This window comes from Raphanus sativus, chromosome 5 (assembly GCF_000801105.2).
Source record: "Raphanus sativus cultivar WK10039 chromosome 5, ASM80110v3, whole genome shotgun sequence".
Taxonomy (NCBI): Eukaryota; Viridiplantae; Streptophyta; class Magnoliopsida; order Brassicales; family Brassicaceae; genus Raphanus; species Raphanus sativus.
This window is the reverse complement of record NC_079515.1, coordinates 25572761-25595999: the sequence shown is the minus strand read 5'-3', so window position 1 is coordinate 25595999 and position 23239 is coordinate 25572761. Positions and strand designations below refer to the sequence as shown.

General features: G+C 33.5%; 2 protein-coding genes and 1 pseudogene across 2 annotated transcripts; all 3 read left to right on the top strand.

Annotated features, from left to right (window-relative positions):
• The first annotated feature begins 7415 nt into the window (after positions 1-7415).
• Positions 7416-8689, top strand: LOC130512569 (putative F-box protein At2g02030). The gene is made up of 2 exons (XM_057010679.1): positions 7416-7910; positions 8010-8689. Exons 1-2 carry the CDS (start codon positions 7466-7468, stop codon positions 8672-8674), a joined length of 1110 nt encoding a protein of 369 aa, XP_056866659.1. The 5' UTR covers positions 7416-7465; the 3' UTR covers positions 8675-8689.
• A 4773-nt stretch (positions 8690-13462) lies between these two features.
• On the top strand, positions 13463-15921 carry LOC130512496 (putative F-box protein At2g02030). The gene is made up of 4 exons (XM_057010559.1): positions 13463-13944; positions 14041-14624; positions 14837-15530; positions 15620-15921. The coding sequence occupies exons 1-3, from the start codon at positions 13500-13502 to the stop codon at positions 14963-14965; spliced, it is 1158 nt and encodes a 385-aa protein (XP_056866539.1). The 5' UTR covers positions 13463-13499; the 3' UTR covers positions 14966-15530; positions 15620-15921.
• Positions 15922-20180: 4259 nt separating this feature from the next.
• On the top strand, positions 20181-21550 carry LOC108856787 (60S ribosomal protein L37-2-like; annotated as a pseudogene).
• Positions 21551-23239: the final 1689 nt, after the last annotated feature.

The window sequence follows — 23239 nt, the reverse complement described above, 5'->3', positions numbered from 1 at the left end:
GAGGCAGCTTCTGCTTCTTCTTCGACCCCATCCTCCCTGTAGCTGCTCACTCTCCCCCTTCAGACGGGACCATACGGCAGAAGACTCTTGTCTCTCCTTCCGTGTCTCCTAAAAAAGTGCTAGTACGTGCTCCTGCGTCTCCAGCTGATCCTTGTTCTCAGGGCAGAAAAAGGTATCTAGAGCGAAGAGTTTGCCTCCAAATCTATATTTGGATCAGATTACTCGGCGTCGTCTGATTGGCACTATTTGCAAAGCGATCTGAAGTTGCGCAAGGAAATGAGGTTTTCTTCGCCTGGAGAAGAGAGAAATGCTCTGGTTACGGATGATAAGTTTGCGGAAGAAGAGGAATTAGTTGCAGCGGCTCAAGCCATTCTTCGTGACCGGCTTGCTGCAATCAATTCTGACCCCCAGAAAACTCTACTATTAATTCCAGAAAACATGCGAGAAGGAAGCTGCGTCAGAAAATATATCTGCTGACCAGTGGTTCTGATAGTGGAACTCCATCTCTGTGGCTTCCATTTCTAAGGGTACAGTTGATAATTTTTGGTTTAGCTTCCGATGAACAAAGGCGCTCGCGTCCTGTTCATTCTAAGGAAGCCTAGTGCGCAGCACTGCCCTTTTTGTCTCTCAATGAAGAGTTTTTTTTGGAATGTGCGGGGCCTCAACGGCAGGGATAGACAATCTCTAGTTATTGATTGGATTAGGCGTAACCGGCCTCTTCTAGCGGTTTTTTTGGAAAACACATGTGCAGCAGGAAAATTTACTTGGCGTTATGAACTCTGTAGTTCCTGGTTGGAGGTTGAAGGGAATCACTCTTTGGAAGCTAATAACGGACGCATAGTGGTGGCCTGGGATCCATTATTGTCAGTAATAATCTTTTACTCCTCCCCTCAGCTGGTTCTTTGTGGAGTCTTTAATCCTCAGACTCAACAGTCTTTTTCCGTAGCATTCATTTATGCTCGTAATCTTCGAGAATAAAGACTGGAATTGTGGGACAAGATCAGAGAGTTGGCTCATTCCAGAAACCTTCATGATACTCCTTGGATTCTCCTTGGAGATTTCAATCAAGTTTTATCTTCTGACGAGGTTTTCTCTAGCTCTCCGTCGGAGCTTTGTCCCCGGGGAATACAAGAGTTCGCAGATTGTCTTGAGGAAAGCGAGATTTTTGATTTGGCCTTCAGAGGTTGCTTCTTCACATGGTATAACAAGAGCGATTCGAACCCTAAATCCAGGAAGATTGATAGGGCCTTAGTGAATGAAGCTTGGGTGGAGCGCTACCCTGACTCTTATGCCTTCTTTGATACTCCGGGTTCGTCTGATCATTCGCCTTGCCTCGTTCATTTAGCAAACCAATTATCTCCGAGGAAGTGTCGGTTTATCTACTTTGATATGTTCTCAACTCATCCGAAATTTCATCGCCTCTTGGAGGATGCTTGGACGGCGGCTACTCTGTTAGTCTCTCCCTTGGATTCTCCCATGACTGCTCTATACAAGAAGCTTCGTGCTGCTAAGATGTGTTGCAAATCGATTAATAGGAGTAGTTTCAGCAATATCCAGCTCAGAGCAAAAGAAGCTCGTCAGCCTTGGATCAGGTTCAGTTGAGAGTATTGTCTGATCCATCTACTCAGCTTTTTGAAGATGAATCTGCAGCTAGAAATCTTGGATGTTCTTTGCTGCAGCTGAGGAATCCTTCCTGCATCAAAAAATCTCGGGTTCGATGGCTTACTGTTGGTGATTCTAATACAGGAGTTTTTCACAAAGCGGTCAGGTCAAATCTTTTCGAAGAATGTCATTCACTACTTGCTAGACCAGTTGGGAAACAAGATCTTTGACTCTGCTACTTTGAAGACAATGGCTTCTCAATTCTATGAAAGATCTTCTTGGCACTGCGAACGCTAACATTGCTCCATATTCGGTAGAAGAGATCAGAAATATCCACCCATTCCGGTGTTCTGACTCACTTGCAGCTCAGCTTACAGCTCTTCCTCGGAAGTAGAAATCAGAGAGACCGTGTTTGCTTTGCCTAAGAATAAAGCTTCAGGCCCCGACGGGTTCTCTGTGGAGTTTTTTGTTTCTTTCTTGCGAGCTGGTTGGCAAACGACCTCGTGGAAGCAGTTCGTAACTTCTTTTATCAATCCTTGTCTGTCTAGGCAGGTGAATGCCACGGTCATATCTCTTTTGCCTAAGGTTCCAGGTGCAGCAAACCTCTCGGAGTTTCGGCCTATCTCACTGTGCAATACCGTTTATAAGGTCATTGCAAAAGATTATTGGCACTCGCCTAAAGAAGATAACTCCATTGGTGGTACAGCGAAACCAAGTCGGGTTCATCAAAGGGAGACTATTATGTGAAATTGTTCTTCTTGCGTCTGAATTGGTTTCCGATTTCAACACTCCAGGTGACACTTCTAGAGGCTGCTTGCAAATAGATATCACCAAGGCTTATGACAACGTCGATTGGTCCTTCCTCTTGAATGTTTTGGAGGCTTTCAATTTGCCCGAAGTCTTTATTCTTTGGATCAGGACTGGTATTACATCGCCTCATTATTCTGTAGCTTTCAACGGGGAGCTAGTTGGTTTTTTCCCAGGGGAAAAAGGTCTTCGTCAAGGTGATCCTATCTCCTCCTCCCTCTTTGTTATAGCTATGGATATTTTGTCTAAGAACCTAGACTCTGCTGCTCGTGATCATCTGTTCGGTACTCATCCAAAAGGTCGTTATCCTCTCATCACTCATCTTTGTTTTGCGGATGACATGCTCATTTTCTTTGATGGTAGTGAAGAATCGATAGCTGCTATTATCAATGTTCTCAATTCGTTTTATATGGGATCGGGCCTCGGCTTAAATCTTGCAAAGACTGGTCTTTTTAGAGATGGTCGGAACACACAGGCTACTAAGGAGTTGGCAGAACGTTTTGGTGTTACTCCAGGGTCTTTACCTGTTCGGTATCTGGGCGTACCTTTGATGCCTAATAGGATCACTAAGCTCGACTACCAGCCTTTGGTTGATAGAGTCAGAAAAAAGATATCTTCTTGGACAGTTCGCCATTTGTCGTTTGCGGGGAGACTTACTTTGATTCAGTCTGTTCTATATGGTATGTTCAACTTCTGGGCATCAATCTTTCAACTTCCCAAAGGATGCATAGATGCTGTGGAGCACTTGTGCAATGCATTTCTTTGGAGTGGAGGAACGGACTCAGCTAGAGGAGCAAAGGTTTCGTGGGAGTCCGTATGCACCCCCAAATCCGCGGGTGGTCTCGGTCCTGCGCAGATTAGAAGCTTCTAATATTGTCTTCGGTTTGAAGCTCATCTGGTTACTCTTTGCAGCGACCGGATCGTTATGGGTAGCTTGGATCAATGAACATCTACTGGCTGATGATGGTACTATATGGACTGCGAATTTTGAAAATTCAGGATCTTCTATCTGGAGACGATTGATGAAGCTCAGGCCTGTAGCTCGTCCATTTGTTTCATGTCAGATAAACTCCGGTTCTCAGGCTTTCTTTTGGCACGATGACTGGACGGGTCTAGGCCGCTGAGCACCGTTGCGGGGCCAGATGGTCCACGAGTATTAGGCATTTCTTCTACAGCGCGCGTCTCAGAAGTTATATCAGGGGATTCTTGGCTTCTTCCGAGAGGTCGTCACCCGATTATTCAGCTTATTAAGGCTTGTCTTCCCGCCAATCCTCCTGATCTGTCATCGGATCTTCCTGATGCCTTTCTTTGGAGGAACAACCCGAATACAGTACCTGGTCGTTTTTCTGCTTCGAAGACGTGGGAGACCTTACATCCTCTCTCCTCCTACTGTCCCTTGGCACAAGACAATTTGGTTTAAAACCAGAATTCCCAAGCATGCCTTTCTATCGTGGGTGGCAACCCTCAATAGACTCCCAACGAGAGACAGGCCTGCAGCAGTGGGGAATGAATGTTCCTACAACTTGTCTTCTTTGTAATGCCTCCGATGAGAGCCGAGATCATGTTTTCTTTCAGTGTTCCTATTCCCAAGAGGTCTGGACCAGATTCTTCAGTGCTCCTACTTTCTCACCTCCGCAAGGCTATGAGAGCATTATCTCTTGGTTACCTTCCGCAGCAGGTAACTCGATGCTCAGAGATATTTGCTACTTGTTATTTCAGGCTATTTTATATGTGATGTGGAAGGAAAGAAATGGGAGATTGCATGCTTCGACTGCGAAACCATCTCGGGTACTGATCAGAGAGATCACTGGTATTATAAAAGCTAAATTGTTTGGTTTGGATCGTATGAGAGGTGTTTCTCGGCGCCAACGACTGCAGCACTCTTCAACAACTCACGACTCATATCTTCAACTCTGGTTTCACCACTTTGACTCCTAGCAGAGCTCTCCAACAAGGAATCAATTCACTGCAATCCTGTTTCACATGTGTTTCTTATATTTATAGTTAGCCTCCAATCTGTTGTCGTTTTATTATTTGCTTCAGCTCTTGTTCAAAACATTGTCCTTGTTTGGGATGGAATAAAGAATTGAGTACTTGCAAAAAAAAAAAAAAAAAAAAAAAAAAGAGTTCATGGGAAGTTATGTATTCCATAGAATTTTCGTGTTTTCCGCCAGAATTCTACAATAGGTTCATCATTCCGGTGGCAACAATCAACAATTATGTTATCCTCTCAAACTCTCGTCATGACATATGGGTATTCTACGGTTCCAAAAACCATATTTTTCCTTACAAATTTACTGCTAGTAAATACCATATGTCTTTTTTTGAGACACTAGTCTCTGTTTACCAATTAGTTTGATTGTATTGTATTTTTATGTATTGATGCTTTAATAGACAAATGTTTTTTTATAAGCAACTTATCTTGATGAGTAAATACTTAATCAAGTTACTGCCGAGTGGATTGCCTTTGTCCGAGGTACACCAAGCCTTTATCAGTACATATAACAGGAAACATGAACAAGGAAGACAATGTGTACTTAAAAGTATTCATTCTCTAAAAAGATACTTTGTACTGCTCATTCTCGAGTATCTGGCAGCCATGTTGATCCTTCCTATCTCTCAGAATATATTCACTGCTGATTCTCGAGTTCAGACAAGAATCAGCCTCAGCATACAAGATCATGGTCATATTATGACACAATACACACAAAAGAGCTGATAACCCTAACTAAAGGTAGGTGGTCCAGCTAGCGATGGAGGGGAAGAGAAGAAGAAGCGTAAACATTCCACATGACATAGTAGAAGAGATTCTGGTGGATATAGTGTGGTTCGTGGGCAAGGAGGGGCTATCATATCAGTATCCTTGACCAGATCTGAGTCTGGAATCTTAGAGAGCTACCAAACTTAGCAAGAGCTGTATGTGTCCCCGAAATAAAATCACAAAAAGAGTCTTTTGTCATACCTGAAGAATATACCATACTGAAACAAGCAAGTACTGCGTAACGAGCTAAATACGCCTCCTATAATCCAACTTGAATCGAAAGAAGTCAAATCAAGGTAAAGCGAAAGGGTAGGTTCTGAAGATGTAAAGAAGCAGAAGAGAGAAGTTTCGGGCCTTTGTATAGCACTATAACTAGAGCACCAGATATAGATACTATTGTGCCAATGATTTTAGCCTGAGTAGCAGAGCTCTTTAACACTATCCGTGTAATCCTTCACGAGTCACCAAAGGAAGCACAAACACTTAACGTTAACACTATCTGACTTTATCTGAGTACAATACTTTCCCTAGAGAGAATCCAAAGAAAACAAGGTGGAACCTGAATACTAGCTATTATCATTATATCTTACAAGAATAAATTGATCATACATGTCTAAGGGCATGGCCAACGGTGAAAGAATCAAATTGAGTATCTAAACCACAGATTATTTTATTTGTTCACTTTATCAACTGATTAAATTTTAATTTAAAAGAAAAAAAAATGTAACCAATGAGAAGAAGACAAGTTAGAAACCCATTCTCCTGCTTCCACGAACAATTGTATCCGGGAAGGCGCTCCGTACTATTCAACCGCTTCCAACAAGGTTCTCCATCACTGCCCATTCGAAAAGATGTAAACTTTAGTTCGAAAAAAAAAGAACTTGTTTTTTTTTTCTAACTCGTTGAATGCCTTTTGTTTTGCTCCATAGGTAGGTCGTAATGGAAGCTTCTCAGCTTCTGCTAAAGGATATCATTTTGGGAAAGAGTTGCTGAGTTTTGCTTCAGAAAGGCTCTTTGCTTTAGAGCCCTTGATAATCCTCTCCTTACGATAAAGATTTATCAAAAACTATTCTCATATTACTTTTTAGAAAATATATCAACTAGAAAACAAGTTACAACTTTGTAAGATTGTTTTTTTAGGTTCAAAAAGAACAACAAAGCAAGCTGCTATTTCTAGGTTCAAAAAGAGATTCTCCATTTCCAATAAACTTATCAATACATGAAACATGTACAGAGTGCTCTTACAGTTACAACAACATATCACATCTTTTAATCATTACAGAAGAATATAGTTACTTTTATTACCGAACTGGACATAGAATAGAAGGTATCTGTCACATCCAGAACCAAGAATTGGATCGAACCCTATCTTGCAAAGGAAGCAACATAGTCGGTACAGTGTTAATTCCCTCCACGTTTGTTTTTTCTCCACTCCCATGGCTTCTCTGGATTTTTAGCCCCCCCACAAGCCAATACGCTTCTGCTTAGCCTCATTTTCCCACTGATCTCAAACACCAAAAAGACAAATTAAACATCATAAAGAATAATATAAAGAAACTAAAGAGACATAAGGTTTACAAAATCTTGCTTTGCAAGAATAATATAAAGAAACTATGATGCATTTTTCCGTTGGAGTTGCTCTTATATACTGAGGATAAATAATATTGCGTGCGTGAGTACTGTAGAGCATGTGCAGAAATGTTAACTTAGTAAAGTTATGGGGATGATGAGCTAAGCGAACGAACGCTTCGCTAAGTCTGTGAGCATGATTATGAGAGAAGGTGGTGGAATCACCAACAAAAGAAGAAGAAGAAGAGAAGGCTACTTAGAAAAAGATTGCTTGGACAGGAAGAAAAGATGCTCGAGATGAATGTGCATGTAGAAAAGCAACAAAAATAACAGTCAACTAATCGTTGAATTATATTTTAACTCATTTATTTTATAAATGAATCAAGCAATCGATCACGTGAATTACAACATGTAACTAAATTTGAGAAGAAGATCAGTTGGTTCATGTGGCTTTAAGGTTTGATGTTAAATTTGTGTTAAGCAAATAAAAAACTAAATTTGATAAATTCAACGTTCATTACTATTTTAACCATAATAGCTCATTTATTTTATAAATGAGTTATGAGTCAAGCCCACCTAGTTACTAACTAACTAGTTTGGGTAATTAGTGGGGTGATTCGTGTAAAACTCAGCCCATGTGGATATGAATTAGTTTAACCTAAATATAAGTAGAGTTGCGATAGAAAGAAACGTAACCCTAACTAAAGGTAGGTGGTCTAGCTAGCGATGGAGGGGAAGAGAAGAAGAGGCGTAAACATTCCACGTGATATAGTAGAAGAAATTCTGGTGAAGGTACCTGTGAAGTCTCTGGTGAGATTCAAAGTAGTGTCGAAAGAATGGAGAAGAAGCATAGAATCAACGTGTTTCATAGAGAAACACATAAGGTATCAGAAATCTCTAGGAGGAGCGACGATTCTTTCAACAGGAAGAAGAAGACGAAATTGTCTCGTTCTAGAAAAGCTGTTGATCACGCCTTGCAGTGGAAGCATACAGACTTGTCCATATCTACCCATCAAACCTTTTCGACCTACTTATGATTTCAAAGTCTCAGAGCCTTGCGACGGTTTGTTTTGTATCTATACCAAAACCAATGATCTTAAGTTTAACCTTGTCAATCCTGCTACTAATAGCCGCCGCATACTCCCAGATCCCATCTCTACCCTCGATGCAGGTACTTAAATATTAACTCAATCTCTATACTTTCAATTACTCAAAAACCCTTTTATATAAGTTCTTTTTTTGTTTATATAAATTTGGTTTGCTTTTGTAGTTTATGGGCAATCGATGTATTCGTTGCTAGGGATCGGAAGAGAGAATGGTGTGATTCCAAAGCATAAGCTATTATGGTTTTTCCAGTGTAATGACAAATTGGTGAATGAATTTACTAGGTGCAAGGTTTTGTCTCTTGACTCTAATAGTTGGAGATACGTAGATCCACCCAACTGTCGAATTTACTGTGACCAACCTATAATTCACTTGGATGGAGTGCTCTATTGCTTCAGCTTCAACCGCGAAGAGATGGGTTACGGCCAACCGTGCATCTGTAAACTACTAGCTTTTGATCTTCACACAGAGACGTTTCATAGTTTTTCTACTCAGGATTTGGAGTCTAGAGACTGCCGTGAATTAAGCATGTGTATTCTTAATCATCGTCCATGCATCTTCAAGAAACGTCTTGGTAATAACGACCTTCTCTTCAAAATTTGGGGTCTAGACATAAACAAGAGTTCATGGGAAGTTATGTATTCAATAGAATTTTCGTGTTTTCCGCCAGAATTCTACGATAGGTTCATCATTCCGGTGGCAACAATCAACGATCATGTTATCTTCTCAACTCTTGTCATGACATATGGGTATTCTACGGTTCCAAAACCCATATTTTTCCTTACAAATTTACTGCTAGTAAATACCATATGTCTTTTTTTGAGACACTAGTCTCTGTTTACCAATAAGTTTGATTGTATTGTATTTTTATGTGTTGATGCTTTAATAGAGAAATATTTTTTTATAAGTAACTTATCTTGATGAGTATCTGACAGCCATGTTTTTTTTTTTTTTTTTTTTTTTTTTTTTTTTGCTAAATGAAAGACAGCCATGTTGATCCTTCCTATCTCTCAGAATATATTCACTGCTCATTCTCGAGTTCAGACAAGAATCAGCCTCAGCATACAAGATCATGGTCATATTATGGCACAATACACACAAAAAGAGCTGATAACCCTAACTAAAGGTAGGTGGTCCAGCTAGCGATGGAGGGGAAGAGAAGAAGAAGCGTAAACATTCCACATGACATAGTAGAAGAGATTCTGGTGGGTATAGTGTGGTTCGTGGGCAAGGAGGAGCTATCATATCAGTATCCTTGACCAGATCTGAGTCTGGAATCTTAGAGAGCTACCAAACTTAGCAAGAGCTGTATGTGTCCCCGAAATAAAATCACAAAAATAGTCTTTTGTCATACCTGAAGAATATACCATACTGAAACAAGCAAGTACTGCGTAACGAGCTAAATACGCCTCCTATAATCCAACTTGAATCGAAAGAAGTCAAATCAAGGTAAAGCGAAAGGGTAGGTTCTGAAGATGTAAAAGAAGCAGAAGAGAGAAGTTTCGGGCCTTTGTATAGCACTATAACTAGAGCACCAGATATAGATACTATTGTGCCAATGACTTTAGCCTGAGTAGCAGAGCTCTTTAACACTATCCGTGTAATCCTTCACGAGTCACCAAAGGAAGCACAACACTTAACGTTAACACTATCAGACTTTATCTGTGTACAATACTTTCCCTAGAGAGAATCCAAAGAGAACAAGGTGGAACCTGAATAGTAGCTATTATCATTATATCTTACAAGAATAAATTGATCATACATGTCTAAGGGCAAGAGCTTTTGATATGGTTTCTGGTTATCTGGCTTTTACATTTTACGAGACTATACTCAATTTTACGAGACTATGTTTATATATTACATTTTACGAGACTATGTTTATAAGTTTTTTTTTTGAAAAATGGCATAACTATGTGTATAAGTTAAAAGGTAAAAAGTGTGACAAGACAAATTATTATACTAAAAATGAAAGAAAATTAAATACAAACTAATAACAAGTACAACACAAATTATAACACTATTAAATTCTATATATATTTTATAAAATATTATATATATGTCTAATATGTATATATATAAATGTTACACAAAATATATATTATATTATATACACATATTATATATACCATATATTATTAATTAAAATTTGACAAATCAATTTCCGTCCTTTAGGGCGGGTCCTAATCTAGTTGAGTATCTAAACCATAGATTATTTTATTTGTTCACTTTATCAACTGATTAATATTTTAATCTAAACTAGATTTTGACCGCCCGACCAAGTGAGTATTTATTTTATGTTTTTAGTTTTTTTAATATTAAATGATGTATTTGTAATACTTAAATATAAATTTAGATTGAAACAAATAATCTTTACAGTTATGATAAAAATTAAAAATAAAATTTCAATAAAATATTATGATTTAAATTTTAAATTTTCTAATTAAAATAATATAGAGGGGAGTCATAAATTTTTTTAATTCAAAAATCTTAGCATCCCATAAAAAAAATTTTAAATACATAAAATATATAAACATATTTGGAACTATAATTTCTATTAAAATAAATTTGTTAAAGAAAAAAATTTTGTATTATTTTTGTTTATTTTTAGAGTTTGACTCGTGACTGTATAAATATTTTCTTTCACTTTAGTTTTTTGTGTACTAGTGGTATACTCTATATATATATATTAAATTAAAATTTATTACATAATTGTTAATATAACATTTTAAAACATAACAATTTTATTTATTACTTCAAAATAATTATATTTTGTGACTTAATCATCTATTATATCACAGTGTATCATATAAACACATCTTATATTTATAACTAATTGAATTTATATTATGAAAGCATTATGCTAAAAATATATAAATAAATTGTTTTACATTTTATTTATATATTATATAATTTGATTATGATGTGTGATTTTTTAGTTTATTATTTGTTACTAATAAATATTAAAAATATTTAATATGTTAATACAAAATATATTAGAAAATCTATTTTGGTTAAAATTTTATTAAGGAAATCTATAATTTAAATTAGGAAAAGATATTAAATGTTTAAATCTGTTATTTAAATTAGGAAAAAAACAACCATACTTAAATATAGCTTAATTTAATATCACAGTGGCATGGCAATGTAATTCTAATGGAAAACTAAAGGTTAATATAATTTTGTACTCTCCTTTCATTGTAATCAAATAGTAAGTTTCAGATTTTTCGGCCTAAATTTTAGTTTCTTACGCGATTATTGATTCTTTGACCTAAAATATTTTTAAAAATGAGATCAGCTCAATCAATAAACAAATTATGTAATTAACAAAAAAAAATTGCTTAAGAGCCAAAATATTAATTTGATCAAGAATATAAATTTTAATTTTCTATACAATATTTCTTAAATAGTTTTCATAAAATTTCACCATGCACAATGATTTATTTTAAGGGCCAAATATTTATTTTCTATAGAATATAAATTTTATTTTTTATATGTTGTATTTTTAATTTTTCAAAACAAGTATAAATTACTAAAACTGTTAAAAGTCTCACATGGTCAAAGTTTAATTTTTTTTCTATAATAAGATACAATGATTATAAAACCATATGAATAAATAATTTTATTTTAATTGGTGTTTATGTATATATATATATATTTCATATCCTCTAAATTAAACTATACATCATATGAAAATACATACTTATATTTGATATTTGAATAGAACTATATTAAAATGTTAATATTTTAATTTCAAAAAAATTATTTTATTAAATGATTATAAATTATTGAAACCACTAAACATCTCACATTAAAATAAATTGTTGGCGTAAAATTTTGTTTCACAAATAAGCAAATAATTATAAAATCATATGAGTAGAAACCTTATTTAATAAATATCCATGTTAAACGTATACTATATATTTATGTTAATACCATTTAAATTTAATTATATATAATATATGATATATAAAATTTATTGTTTTGATTTATTTACCCTAAAATGATTAAGAATAAACAAGAACGATCGTTTGATTTATATGTGCACGCTAATTTATTACATAATAGTAACTAATTTCTTAGTTATTTAATATATAATTATTATTTTATTATTTCATAATATGCAGAAAACAATAATTAGTAAATATAAATTATTTATTTTGCACTAGGCGCATATCTTAACCTAAGTATATATCTCTTTAATAATTTTAAATATTAAACATTTTATAAATCTCATGCCAAAACAAAAGAACGAAATAAGAATAAACTCACAAAATCAATAGTAATAACTAAAATGAAAAAGAAACACAAAAAAAACAAAAATATTGAAGATATATAGGATTGGCACATGAACATAAAATTCTCATAATCTTAACTAAACTTTAAATTTCTAAATCCACAATTTTTACACTTTTTGAGTATTATAAAACCTTTAGTTGTCAATAACGCTGGGCTTGTGCGGAGCTCCACCCCTTGTTTTTCATAAATAAAAGGCCACATCTCTTTATTCAACAGAACAAGAGAAAAAGCATCAATTCTTATATACTTTTTCATATATTTCATCTTTCTTTTAGCTTTCAAAATTCAAGCAACGGATTCACGAAGCTATATTGTTGAGAGTTATGCTATTCTCTAGTCCACTATTCGATATCCACATTTTGAACCAATGTTTTGCGATGATATACCAATATGCATGAACATATGTATACATCATACATGAGGTTTGCAGTATATATATTTTTTAAATAAAATTACAAAGAAAATCATTAAATTCAATAACCAGTTGATTATTTTAACACATATTAGAGCAACCCCATTGGTAAATCTCTCAACTTGGGATTCTCACACAAATAAAATCAATATGTTAATGTTATTGAATTTTTGAATTTATGTTTAAATGTTTTGGGGAAGTTCATCTATTTAAAAACAAACATGTAGCATGTGAGTTTCTAGTGAGTAAAAACATGTTTAAGAAACTATGATGCATTTTTCCGTTGGAGTTGCTCTTATATACTGATGATAAATAATATTGCGTGCGTGAATACTGTAGAGCATGTGCAGAAATGTTAACTTAGTAAAGTTATGGGGATGATGAGCTAAGCGAACGAACGCTTCGCTAAGTCTGTGAGCATGATTATGAGGAGAAGGTGGTGGAATCACCAACAAAAGAAGAAGAAGAAGAAGGCTACTTAGAAAAAGATTGCTTGGACAGGAAGAAAAGATGCTCGAGATGAACGTGCATGTAGAAAAGCAACAAAAATAATAGTCAACTAATCGTTGAATTATATTTTAACTCATTTATTTTATAAATGAATCAAGCAATCGATCACGTGAATTACAACATGTAACTAAATTTGAGAAGAAGATCAGTTGGTTCATGTGGCTTTAAGGTTTGATGTTAAATTTGTGTTAAGCAAATAAAAAACTAAATTTGATAAATTCAACGTTCATTACTATTTTAACCATAATAGCTCATTTATTTTATAAATGAGTTATGAGTCAAGCCCACCTAGTTACTAACTAACTAGTTTGGGTAATTAGTGGGGTGATTCGTGTAAAACTCAGCCCATGTGGATATGAATTAGTTTAACCTAAATATAAGTAGAGTTGCGATAGAAAGAAACGTAACCCTAACTAAAGGTAGGTGGTCTAGCTAGCGATGGAGGGGAAGAGAAGAAGAGGCGTAAACATTCCACGTGATATAGTAGAAGAAATTCTGGTGAAGGTACCTGTGAAGTCTCTGGTGAGATTCAAAGTAGTGTCGAAAGAATGGAGAAGAAGCATAGAATCAACGTGTTTCATAGAGAAACACATAAGGTATCAGAAATCTCTAGGAGGAGCGACGATTCTTTCAACAGGAAGAAGAAGACTAAATAGTCTCGTTCTAGAAAAGCTGTTGATCACGCCTTGCAGTGGAAGCATACAGACTTGTCCATATCTACCCATCAAACCTTTTCGACCTACTTATGATTTCAAAGTCTCAGAGCCTTGCGACGGTTTGTTTTGTATCTATACCAAAACCAATGATCTTAAGTTTAACCTTGTCAATCCTGCTACTAATAGCCGCCGCATACTCCCTGATCCCACCTCTACCCTCGATGAAGGTACTTAAATATTAACTCAATCTCTATACTTTCAATTACTCAAAAACCCTTTTATATAACCTTTTTTGTTTATATAAATTTGGTTTGCTTTTGTAGTTTATGGGCAATCGATGTATTCGTTGCTAGGGATCGGAAGAGAGAATGGTGTGATTCCAAAGTATAAGCTTTTATGGTTTTTCCAGTGTGATGACAAATTGGTGAATGAATCTACTAGGTGCAAGGTTTTGTCTCTTGACTCTAATAGTTGGAGATACGTAGATCCACCCAACTGTCGAATTTACTGTGACCAACCTATAATTCACTTGGATGGAGTGCTCTATTGCTTCAGCTTCAACAGCGAAGAGATGGGTTACCGCCAACCGTGCATCTGTAATCTACTAGCTTTTGATCTTCACACAGAGACGTTTCATAAATATTCTACTCAGGATTTGGAGTCTAGAGACTGCCAAGAATTAAGCATGTGTATTCTTAATCATCGTCCATGCATCTTCAAGAAACGTCTTGGTAATAACGACCTTCTCTTCAAAATTTGGGGTCTAGACATAAACAAGAGTTCATGGGAAGTGATGTATTCCATAGAATTTTCGTGTTTTCCGCCAGAATTCTACGATAGGTTCATCATTCCGGTGGAAACAATCAACGATCATGTTATCCTCTCAAACTCTCTTCATGACATATGGGTATTCTACGGTTCCAAAACCCATATTTTTCCTTACAAATTTACTGCTAGTAAATACCATATGTCTTTTTTTGAGACACTAGTCTCTGTTTACCAATAAGTTTGATTGTATTGTATTTTTATGTGTTGATGCTTTAATAGAGAAATATTTTTTTATAAGCAACTTATCTTGATGAGTATCTGACAGCCATGTTGATCCTTCCTATCTCTCAGAATATATTTACTGCTCATTCTCGAGTTCAGACAAGAATCAGCATCAGCATACAAGATCATGGTCATATTATGGCACAATACACACAAAAAGAGCTGATAACCCTAACTAAAGGTAGGTGGTCCAGCTAGCGATGGAGGGGAAGAGAAGAAGAAGCGTAAACATTCCACATGACATAGTAGAAGAGATTCTGGTGGGTATAGTGTGGTTCGTGGGCAAGGAGGGGCTATCATATCAGTATCCTTGACCAGATCTGAGTCTGGAATCATAGAGAGCTACCAAACTTAGCAAGAGCTGTATGAGTCCCCGAAATAAAATCACAAAAATAGAGTCTTTTGTCATACCTGAAGAATATACCATACTGAAACAAGCAAGTACTGCGTAACGAGCTAAATACGCCTCCTATAATCCAACTTGAATCGAAAGAAGTCAAATCAAGGTAAAGCGAAACGGTAGGTTCTGAAGATGTAAAAGAAGCAGAAGAGAGAAGTTTCGGGCCTTTGTATAGCACTATAACTAGAGCACCAGATATAGATACTATTGTGCCAATGACTTTAGCCTGACTAGCAGAGCTCTTTAACACTATCCGTGTAATCCTTCACGAGTCACCAAAGGAAGCACAAACACTTAACGTTAACACTATCTGACTTTATCTGTGTACAATACTTTCCCTAGAGAGAATCCAAAGAAAACAAGGTGGAACCTGAATACTAGCTATTATCATTATATCTTACAAGAATAAATTGATCATACATGTCTGACTACCTCCCTCTCCACCATTGCAGAAGTTCACAGTCATGTTTCCTCAGCTATTATGGCAGAAGCCATCGCTGTTCATCGTGCGGTCTCACTGGCCGTGTATTCAAACGTCCGATCCCTGGCGGTTCTATCCTATTCTCTATCCCTGATCAAGCTTTCGAAGAGGGGTGAACATCAACCTGAACTGTTCGATATCATATTTGATATCTATCATTTCATGTCTTTGTTTGATGTTATTTCTTTTAGTTTCATTTCTCGCAACTTTAATTCCGAGGCTGATTCTGTGGCTAAATCAGTTCTTGCTTTGTCCGTAACAAACTCTACCCATGGCGGGTAAACTAGTTGGTTTGAATGAATGAATTGCTTGTTTGATAAAAAAAATTGATCATACATGTTTAAGGGCATGGCCAACAGTAAAAGACTCAAATTGAGTATCTAAACCATTGATTATTTTATTTCACTTTATCAACTGATTAAGGTGATGATTGTTTTCCTAGTTTTTAGATTTTAGTTTCTGGTTTTTGGTTTTTAGATTTTGGCTTCTAGATTTTAGTTTTTGATTTTTGGTTTTTTATTTTGCAGTAGATTTTGGTTTTTGGAGAATCATGAATGGTTGTTTTAGATTTTGATTTTTAGTTCTTGGTTTTTGATTTTAAAATTAGTAAAATACTTTCCCTAGAGAGAATCCAAAGAAAACAAGGTGGAACCTGAATACTAGCTATTATCATTATATCTTACAAGAATAAATTGATCATACATGTCTAAGGGCATGGCCAACGGTGAAAGAATCAAATTGAGTATCTAAACCACAGATTATTTTATTTGTTCACTTTATCAACTGATTAAAATTTTAATTTAAAAGAAAAAAAAAATGTAACCAATGAGAAGAAGACAAGTTAAGAAACCCATTCTCCTGCTTCCACGAACAATTGTATCCGGGAAGGCGCTCCGTACTATTCAACCGCTTCCAACAAGGTTCTCCATCACTGCCCATTCGAAAAGATGTAAACTTTAGTTCGAAAAAAAAAGAACTTGTTTTTTTTTTCTAACTCGTTGAATGCCTTTTGTTTTGCTCCATAGGTAGGTCGTAATGGAGGCTTCTCAGCTTCTGCTAAAGGATATCATTTTGGGAAAGAGTTGCTGAGTTTTGCTTCAGAAAGGCTCTTTGCTTTAGAGCCCTTGATAATCCTCTCCTTACGATAAAGATTTATCAAAAACTATTCTCATATTACTTTTTAGAAAATATATCAACTAGAAAACAAGTTAATTACAACTTTGTAAGATTGTTTTTTTATTCTCATCCCTAGATTGTTAAACCTAAAAATAAACTCATTCATTCTGTAAATTTAGAAACAGAACAACTAAGCAAGCTGCTATTTCTAGGTTCAAAAAGAGATTCTCCATTTCCAATAAACTCATCAATACATGAAACATGTACAGAGTGCTCTTACAGTTACAACAACATATCACATCTTTTAATCATTACAGAAGAATATAGTTACTTTTATTACCGAACTGGACATAAAATAGAAGGTATCTGTCACATCCAGAACCCAAGAATTGGATCGAACCCTATCTTGCAAAGGAAGCAACATAGTCGGTACAGTGTTAATTCCCTCCACGTTTGTTTTTTCTCCACTCCCATGGCTTCTCTGGATTTTTAGCCCCCCACAAGCCAATACGCTTCTGCTTAGCCTCATTTTCCCACTGATCTCAAACACCAAAAAGACAAATTAAACATCATAAAGAATAATAAGAAACTAAAGAGACATAAGGTTTACAAAATCTTGCTTTGCAAGCTCTGGATGCTTGTCATAGGCTAGATAATGCCAAGCAAGACCTTTCTTTAACATTACTTCTTGTACAAACTTTCCATTACAGTATATATCTCCTACACATCTTCCATAACGATCCTCTCCATAGACTAACACCCTCAAGCTTTTCCCTTCAGCCATCTTAATCTAGTTTTATTTTTAAAATGTACGGATATATTCTATACTATTATTTGAGAATTAAATTTTCTGATTTATCATTCTCCCGATAGTTTTAAGTTTAATCATATTTTATGTTTAATTATTTATACTAATAAATTATTAATCTTAATAAATAATTTTAATGATTTAACTGTAATTTATCATTATCTTGAAAATAATTAAAAAGTTCTAACGACAATACCATAGTTAAATTTATATCTTATTTAATTTAGTAATATTAAAATATTATATATGTTCACATTATATTTGGTTTAGTAATACTAAGCTGAATTTATTTTAAAATATAAATCACATAAGATAGAGTGTTGAAAGTCTTTATTACCTTTAATAAATAATTAGATTATATTTTAATATATAGTTACCTATAAATTGAAAACGAATTTCAATAATTTTATAATCATCATTATCTAAAAGTTTCTGAATTATGTTATACAAAAATATTTTACATCATAATATTTTTTAAATAAATATAAATTCATGTATACCTTATCTTTACATGAATGTTTTCAAGATTATTTTACTTAATAAAAGATATTTAACTGAAATAAAATTATTGTATATAAATTATTTAATTTAATTATTAAATATTTTAAAAGCATGCAAATTTAGTTCTACTACTTTTTAAATTGATAATATATCTATTTGTAGTTTTGTAAAATTATTAGGCCCGCATGTACGGATCATCTAGATTTATATGTATAAGTTATATATAAAATTGTATGTTTCAACATAAAATTATTTTTTAAGTTTATGTTTAAACATAAAATTATAATATTTTGTGTTTTTCTTTTTAAAAAATAAGATTATGAGTGTCTTGATAATAATACTTTATATTATATTATTAAAATAAGATTTTTTAAAATAAATAAGATTTTGTGTTTACTTTTAATAAACTAAATGTTAAAAATAAACAGTAACGAGAAAAAAAAAATAAACTTGAGATATTTACTCAAAACCCACTAAGGTAAACTTGAAGACATAGTTACATTTATTGAAAATTGGTGAATGATCGCCTCTATTTGCATACAAAAATATATACTATTATTTGCGAAGTGATTTTTCGCAACAAAGCTTTCACGTCAAAAGTTAGAGTGGTTAAAGTCAATGATATTCTTAATAAATTTTATATATAATAATAACAAATTTATATTAATCATATTAATTTTTTTAAAATAAGATAAGTCTTATATATTATGTTGTTATTTTAAACTATTATTTCTAATATAAAATTAAAAATAAGTTATAAAACTGTTTATCTATATTTATACAATTATTTACGAATTTATAATATAATCAAAAATTTGTATTAATAATCGCAACAGATCTCTCACGTTAAAAGTTAGAGCGGTTAAAGTCAATGATACCCTTAATAAATTTTTATATATAATAAAAACTAATTTATATTAATCGTATTAATTGTTTTAAAAATAATAAGTCTTATATATTATGTTGTTATCTTACAACCATTATTTCTATTATAAAAGTTAAAAATAAGTTATAAAACAATTTATTTATATCTAACACTTATTTACAAATTTATTATATATTACAAATTTATATAATAATATTAATTCTTTTAAATAATATAATACTTATATATTGTGTTGTTATCTTAAAATAATTGTTTCTATTATAAAAGTAAAAAAAAAATTAAGATATAAAACAATTTATAATTAAATATTAATTAAACAAAAACTTTTTATAAAAATAAACAGTTTATAACTAAATATTAATCAAACAAAAAATTGTATAAAAATGTTTTCTAAAATATTTTTATAAATAAGTTATAAAACAGTTTATCTATATCTATACTATTAATTACGAATTTATTATATAATTAAAAACGGATTTATATTAATAATATTATTTTGTTAAATAATATAATTTTTATATATTGTGTTGTTATCCTAAAGATAATATCATAGCCAAACTAATTTAGTAATATTAAAATATTACATATATGTTTATATTATATTTTGGTTTAGTAATATTAAACCATTAGATTATTAATTTATCTTTTATGATAATTGTTTATAATAATCAAAATCACATGTTGTGATAATTTTTGAAACAATTGTCATATATGAAATATAAAATTTATTGTTTTGATTTACCCTAAAATGATTAAGAATAAACAAGAACGATCATATGATTTTTAATGCGCACGCTAATTTTATTACATAATAGTAAATATAAATTATTTATTTTGCATTAGACGCAAATCTTAACCTAAGTATATATCTCTTTAATAATTTTAAATATTAAACATTTTATAAATCTCATGCCAAAACAAAAGAACGAAATAAGAATAAACTCACAAAATCAATAGTAATAACTAAAATGAAAAAGAGACACAAAAAGACAAAAAAATATTAAAGATATATAGGATTGGCACATGAACATAAAATTCTCATAATCATAACTAAACTTTAAGTTTCTAAATCTATATATATAAAAGAAGCTTTTCATCCCTCTTGGGGTGTCCACATGGGATGCCAGCTAGGAAATTCGTTGCATGACGTTGCGACACGTGTCACTTTCGCAAAAACGCTGTGTTCATTAAACGTGAATCATCGTGGACTTCGTCGTGTAATTGGGCTGCTCTGTTGGAAAGAGACTGGGCCTGACGTGAAGAGACCCCACTAACCCTATACGCTTCTTCATGTAAGAAACGGAGTTCGTCTCTTCCATATCTGCGGCGGCGATCCGGCGACCTATTCGCTTCTTCTCCCAACCTGAAACGGTGTGATTAATGGCTTCCTCCTCAATCTCATTTATTGGCTCCATCATGTGTCTTTAAAGCTTCCTTTCGATCTCAGAGGCGGTCACAAGATTTGTATAAATAGAGGTGTGATTCCTCCTTTTGAACCCATCTCATCTTCCTATCTCTCATATCTCATACTGATTGATTTGAAATGGCTAATTCCAAATTTTTTTCTTCTGATTTGAAGTTCGGTAGGTGTTCGTCCGTCCGTCGTGGAGGCCAAAATTTTGAGGTTCTGGGTGGCCAGGAACGTCAAGCGTGGTGGGGAGCTGATGTGGATCGACATGCTTATGGTGGACATCAAACAATCTCCAACAGCTTCACGGCCTCAATCTCCTTAATCAAACTTAAGTGTCTGTTTTCATGTTTCTGATTCACAAAAAAATGAAATTGGTAGATTGGGGGCTCCATTCCCTGGACGACATCCACAGCAGCTTGGTCCAAACAAACTTATTATACTCCAGATGGTCAACATGTTTGCTATTAGAGCCATTACTCAAAACTCTTTTTTTTAAGACAAAAAATTAAATTTTTGGAATATATTTGTTTTGACAGTACGCACAGCAGATGATAGTTGGTCAGAAGAGGCATGTTTTGTTTATGTCACCAACGCCATACCAACAGGTTTACTAATACCCTCCATTGTGTATTATTTTTCTTTTATAAGTTTGCTCAAGAGTGTTAGATTTTGCTGACAATTCTGATTTAGATTGCAGGATTTTATACCTTATATTTTTGTTAATTTTTGGTTAATGCACATCCGCTTCAATGAAGAAGGGAACATGGAGTTTCGGAAAGGTGAGGAACAAGAGTCACACTCTCTGTGTGAGATGTGGCAGTCGCAGCTTCCACATCCAGAAGAGCTGTTGCTCCACCTGTGCTTACCCCGCCGCTCACAAGAGAACCTACAACTGGAGTGTGAAGGCAATCCGTAGAAAGGCTACATGAACTGGAAGGATGAGGTATCTTCACAATGTGCTCGCAGGTTCAAGACCGGTTTCAGAGAAGGTACCGGAGCTAAGCCAAGGAACAATACAGCGGCTTCATCAGCTTAAACTGTTGTTTTAACTATCTAAAGAAAGAGAGTTAAAACTTAGTTTTTTGGCTTCTGAGTTTGTTCGCACATGATTACTATTATAAATATCCTTCGGTTGTGTTGTTTACTTCTTTTTTTATAAAAGTTTTGAACTTGGATGACATTTCTTTAACCTCTGCAATTTGCAAGTCTCTTTTCCATTATGTATTTCGTGTTAGACTAGGCATCAAAGTTCTATCCTCTTTGATCGACTCTGTCCAACTGTCCATCATTGTCCAGCTGCATGTGGTTATTGGATTGTTTTAGCAGTTTGATAAAACAAGAATGAAGGGACTCTTATTAGCTTTTGAACAAACCATGAATACACGGTTAGGGTTTCTAACAGTCTTTTGATGGTTTGATTAATTCTACTTCAATTTACTTTCAGACCCGACTTCTCAAAACTGAACACTTGTGATGATGATTTATTTTAATTTAGGTCCGTTTGATTAGACTAGATCTGAATTCAGATTTGTGTGTTTATTCACAAATGTGTCTTTGTCTAAACTTTGGATGTATGACATTTATGTTGAGTCTTTTATATATTGAAATAAATATTAGGTAGACACTATTCATTAGCATTATTGCACAAATACAATAGACTAATATTAAAATGTATTTTCACCCGACTCATAATATCTGAAAATAAAAGAGTATTCTAAGAACAACAATACATGTGTAGTATGATTAAAACACCATAGGGTTTGTATAACAGTGACATGACGGTAAGATTGAGTTTTGACATGCACCCCTCTTCATCTCTTTTTTTTTTGCTAGAGTATTGACCGTTGATTTGCACTTTGACATATCAAGATTAAGTTTCTTTGGACCCAAACAAAGGTTGATTAAGGAAGTGAGTTTTTTAATTTTCATTATTGGGTTGTTCTTTGATATGGTTCTACTAAGTGTTGTTTTGTTGAAAATAGGAAAATTTTGTGTGCATAGAATGCAAATACTCTTTTTTTTAATATAATGCCATCATATGTTCAAAGAAGTTATAAAAACAAAAGACTATAGAGGATAACTAACACTTTTGTGAATTATCGAATAACCTCACCTTCACCTTCGTATGTATTATATGCTTTTGAATTTGATGTATACAGTATAACTTAACTACTGGTTAAATTATGGATTGACTAATGAGAATGAAAAAGACAACCGTGTTATGCAACACTTGCTAGGTTTTAAGAAAAAATAAATAATATATATATATATAGCAATACAAATGAATAATGTGAAATCAGACATAACCATTGTCATTTTCCTTAACAGATTTCGTGCTTTAGATTTTATAAACACTAGATTTTTGAACCGCGCTACGCGCGGTTTGTATTTTTTGAATTTATTTTTTAATATTAATTAAAACTTTTTAGTTTTTTACTTGCCCAATCAAATTTATTCTGTTTCACAATAATCATGGTTTAGGAAAAATAAGTTTTAAAATTTTATTATATTTTCATTACGTAATAATGATAAATTGTAAACACGAAAATAAATAATTATATTCATTAACCTACCATTGACTGAAAGTATTAAAAATATTTAATTACAAAATAATACACTTATAATCAAAATTTAAGATGTTTTAATAATATATATATATGTTAAAACACTAAAACATGGATCATTATTAAACACATAAAATATTATATTTTGATGTGAACTATACCCTGCTAGGAGACAAATGTATCCTAAAATAGTTGTTGTCAATGTAATCTGATAAATCTTTGTTATCTTAATATAGTATTGCATATTTAGTACAAATGAAAATAGTATAACTCAGAAATCAAATATAATACAACACACATTTTTG

Excerpts from the sequence above, each read along its gene's own strand:
- LOC130512496 (XM_057010559.1), top strand. The coding sequence starts at position 13,500 with ATGGAGGGGAAGAGAAGAAGAGGCGTAAACATTCCACGTGATATAGTA. Across the intron at positions 13,945-14,040 it reads CACCTCTACCCTCGATGAAG|TTTATGGGCAATCGATGTAT; the intron begins GTACTTAAATAT and ends TTGCTTTTGTAG. Across the intron at positions 14,625-14,836 it reads ACTCTCTTCATGACATATGG|AATATATTTACTGCTCATTC; the intron begins GTATTCTACGGT and ends CCTATCTCTCAG.
- LOC130512569 (XM_057010679.1), top strand. The coding sequence starts at position 7,466 with ATGGAGGGGAAGAGAAGAAGAGGCGTAAACATTCCACGTGATATAGTA. Across the intron at positions 7,911-8,009 it reads CATCTCTACCCTCGATGCAG|TTTATGGGCAATCGATGTAT; the intron begins GTACTTAAATAT and ends TTGCTTTTGTAG.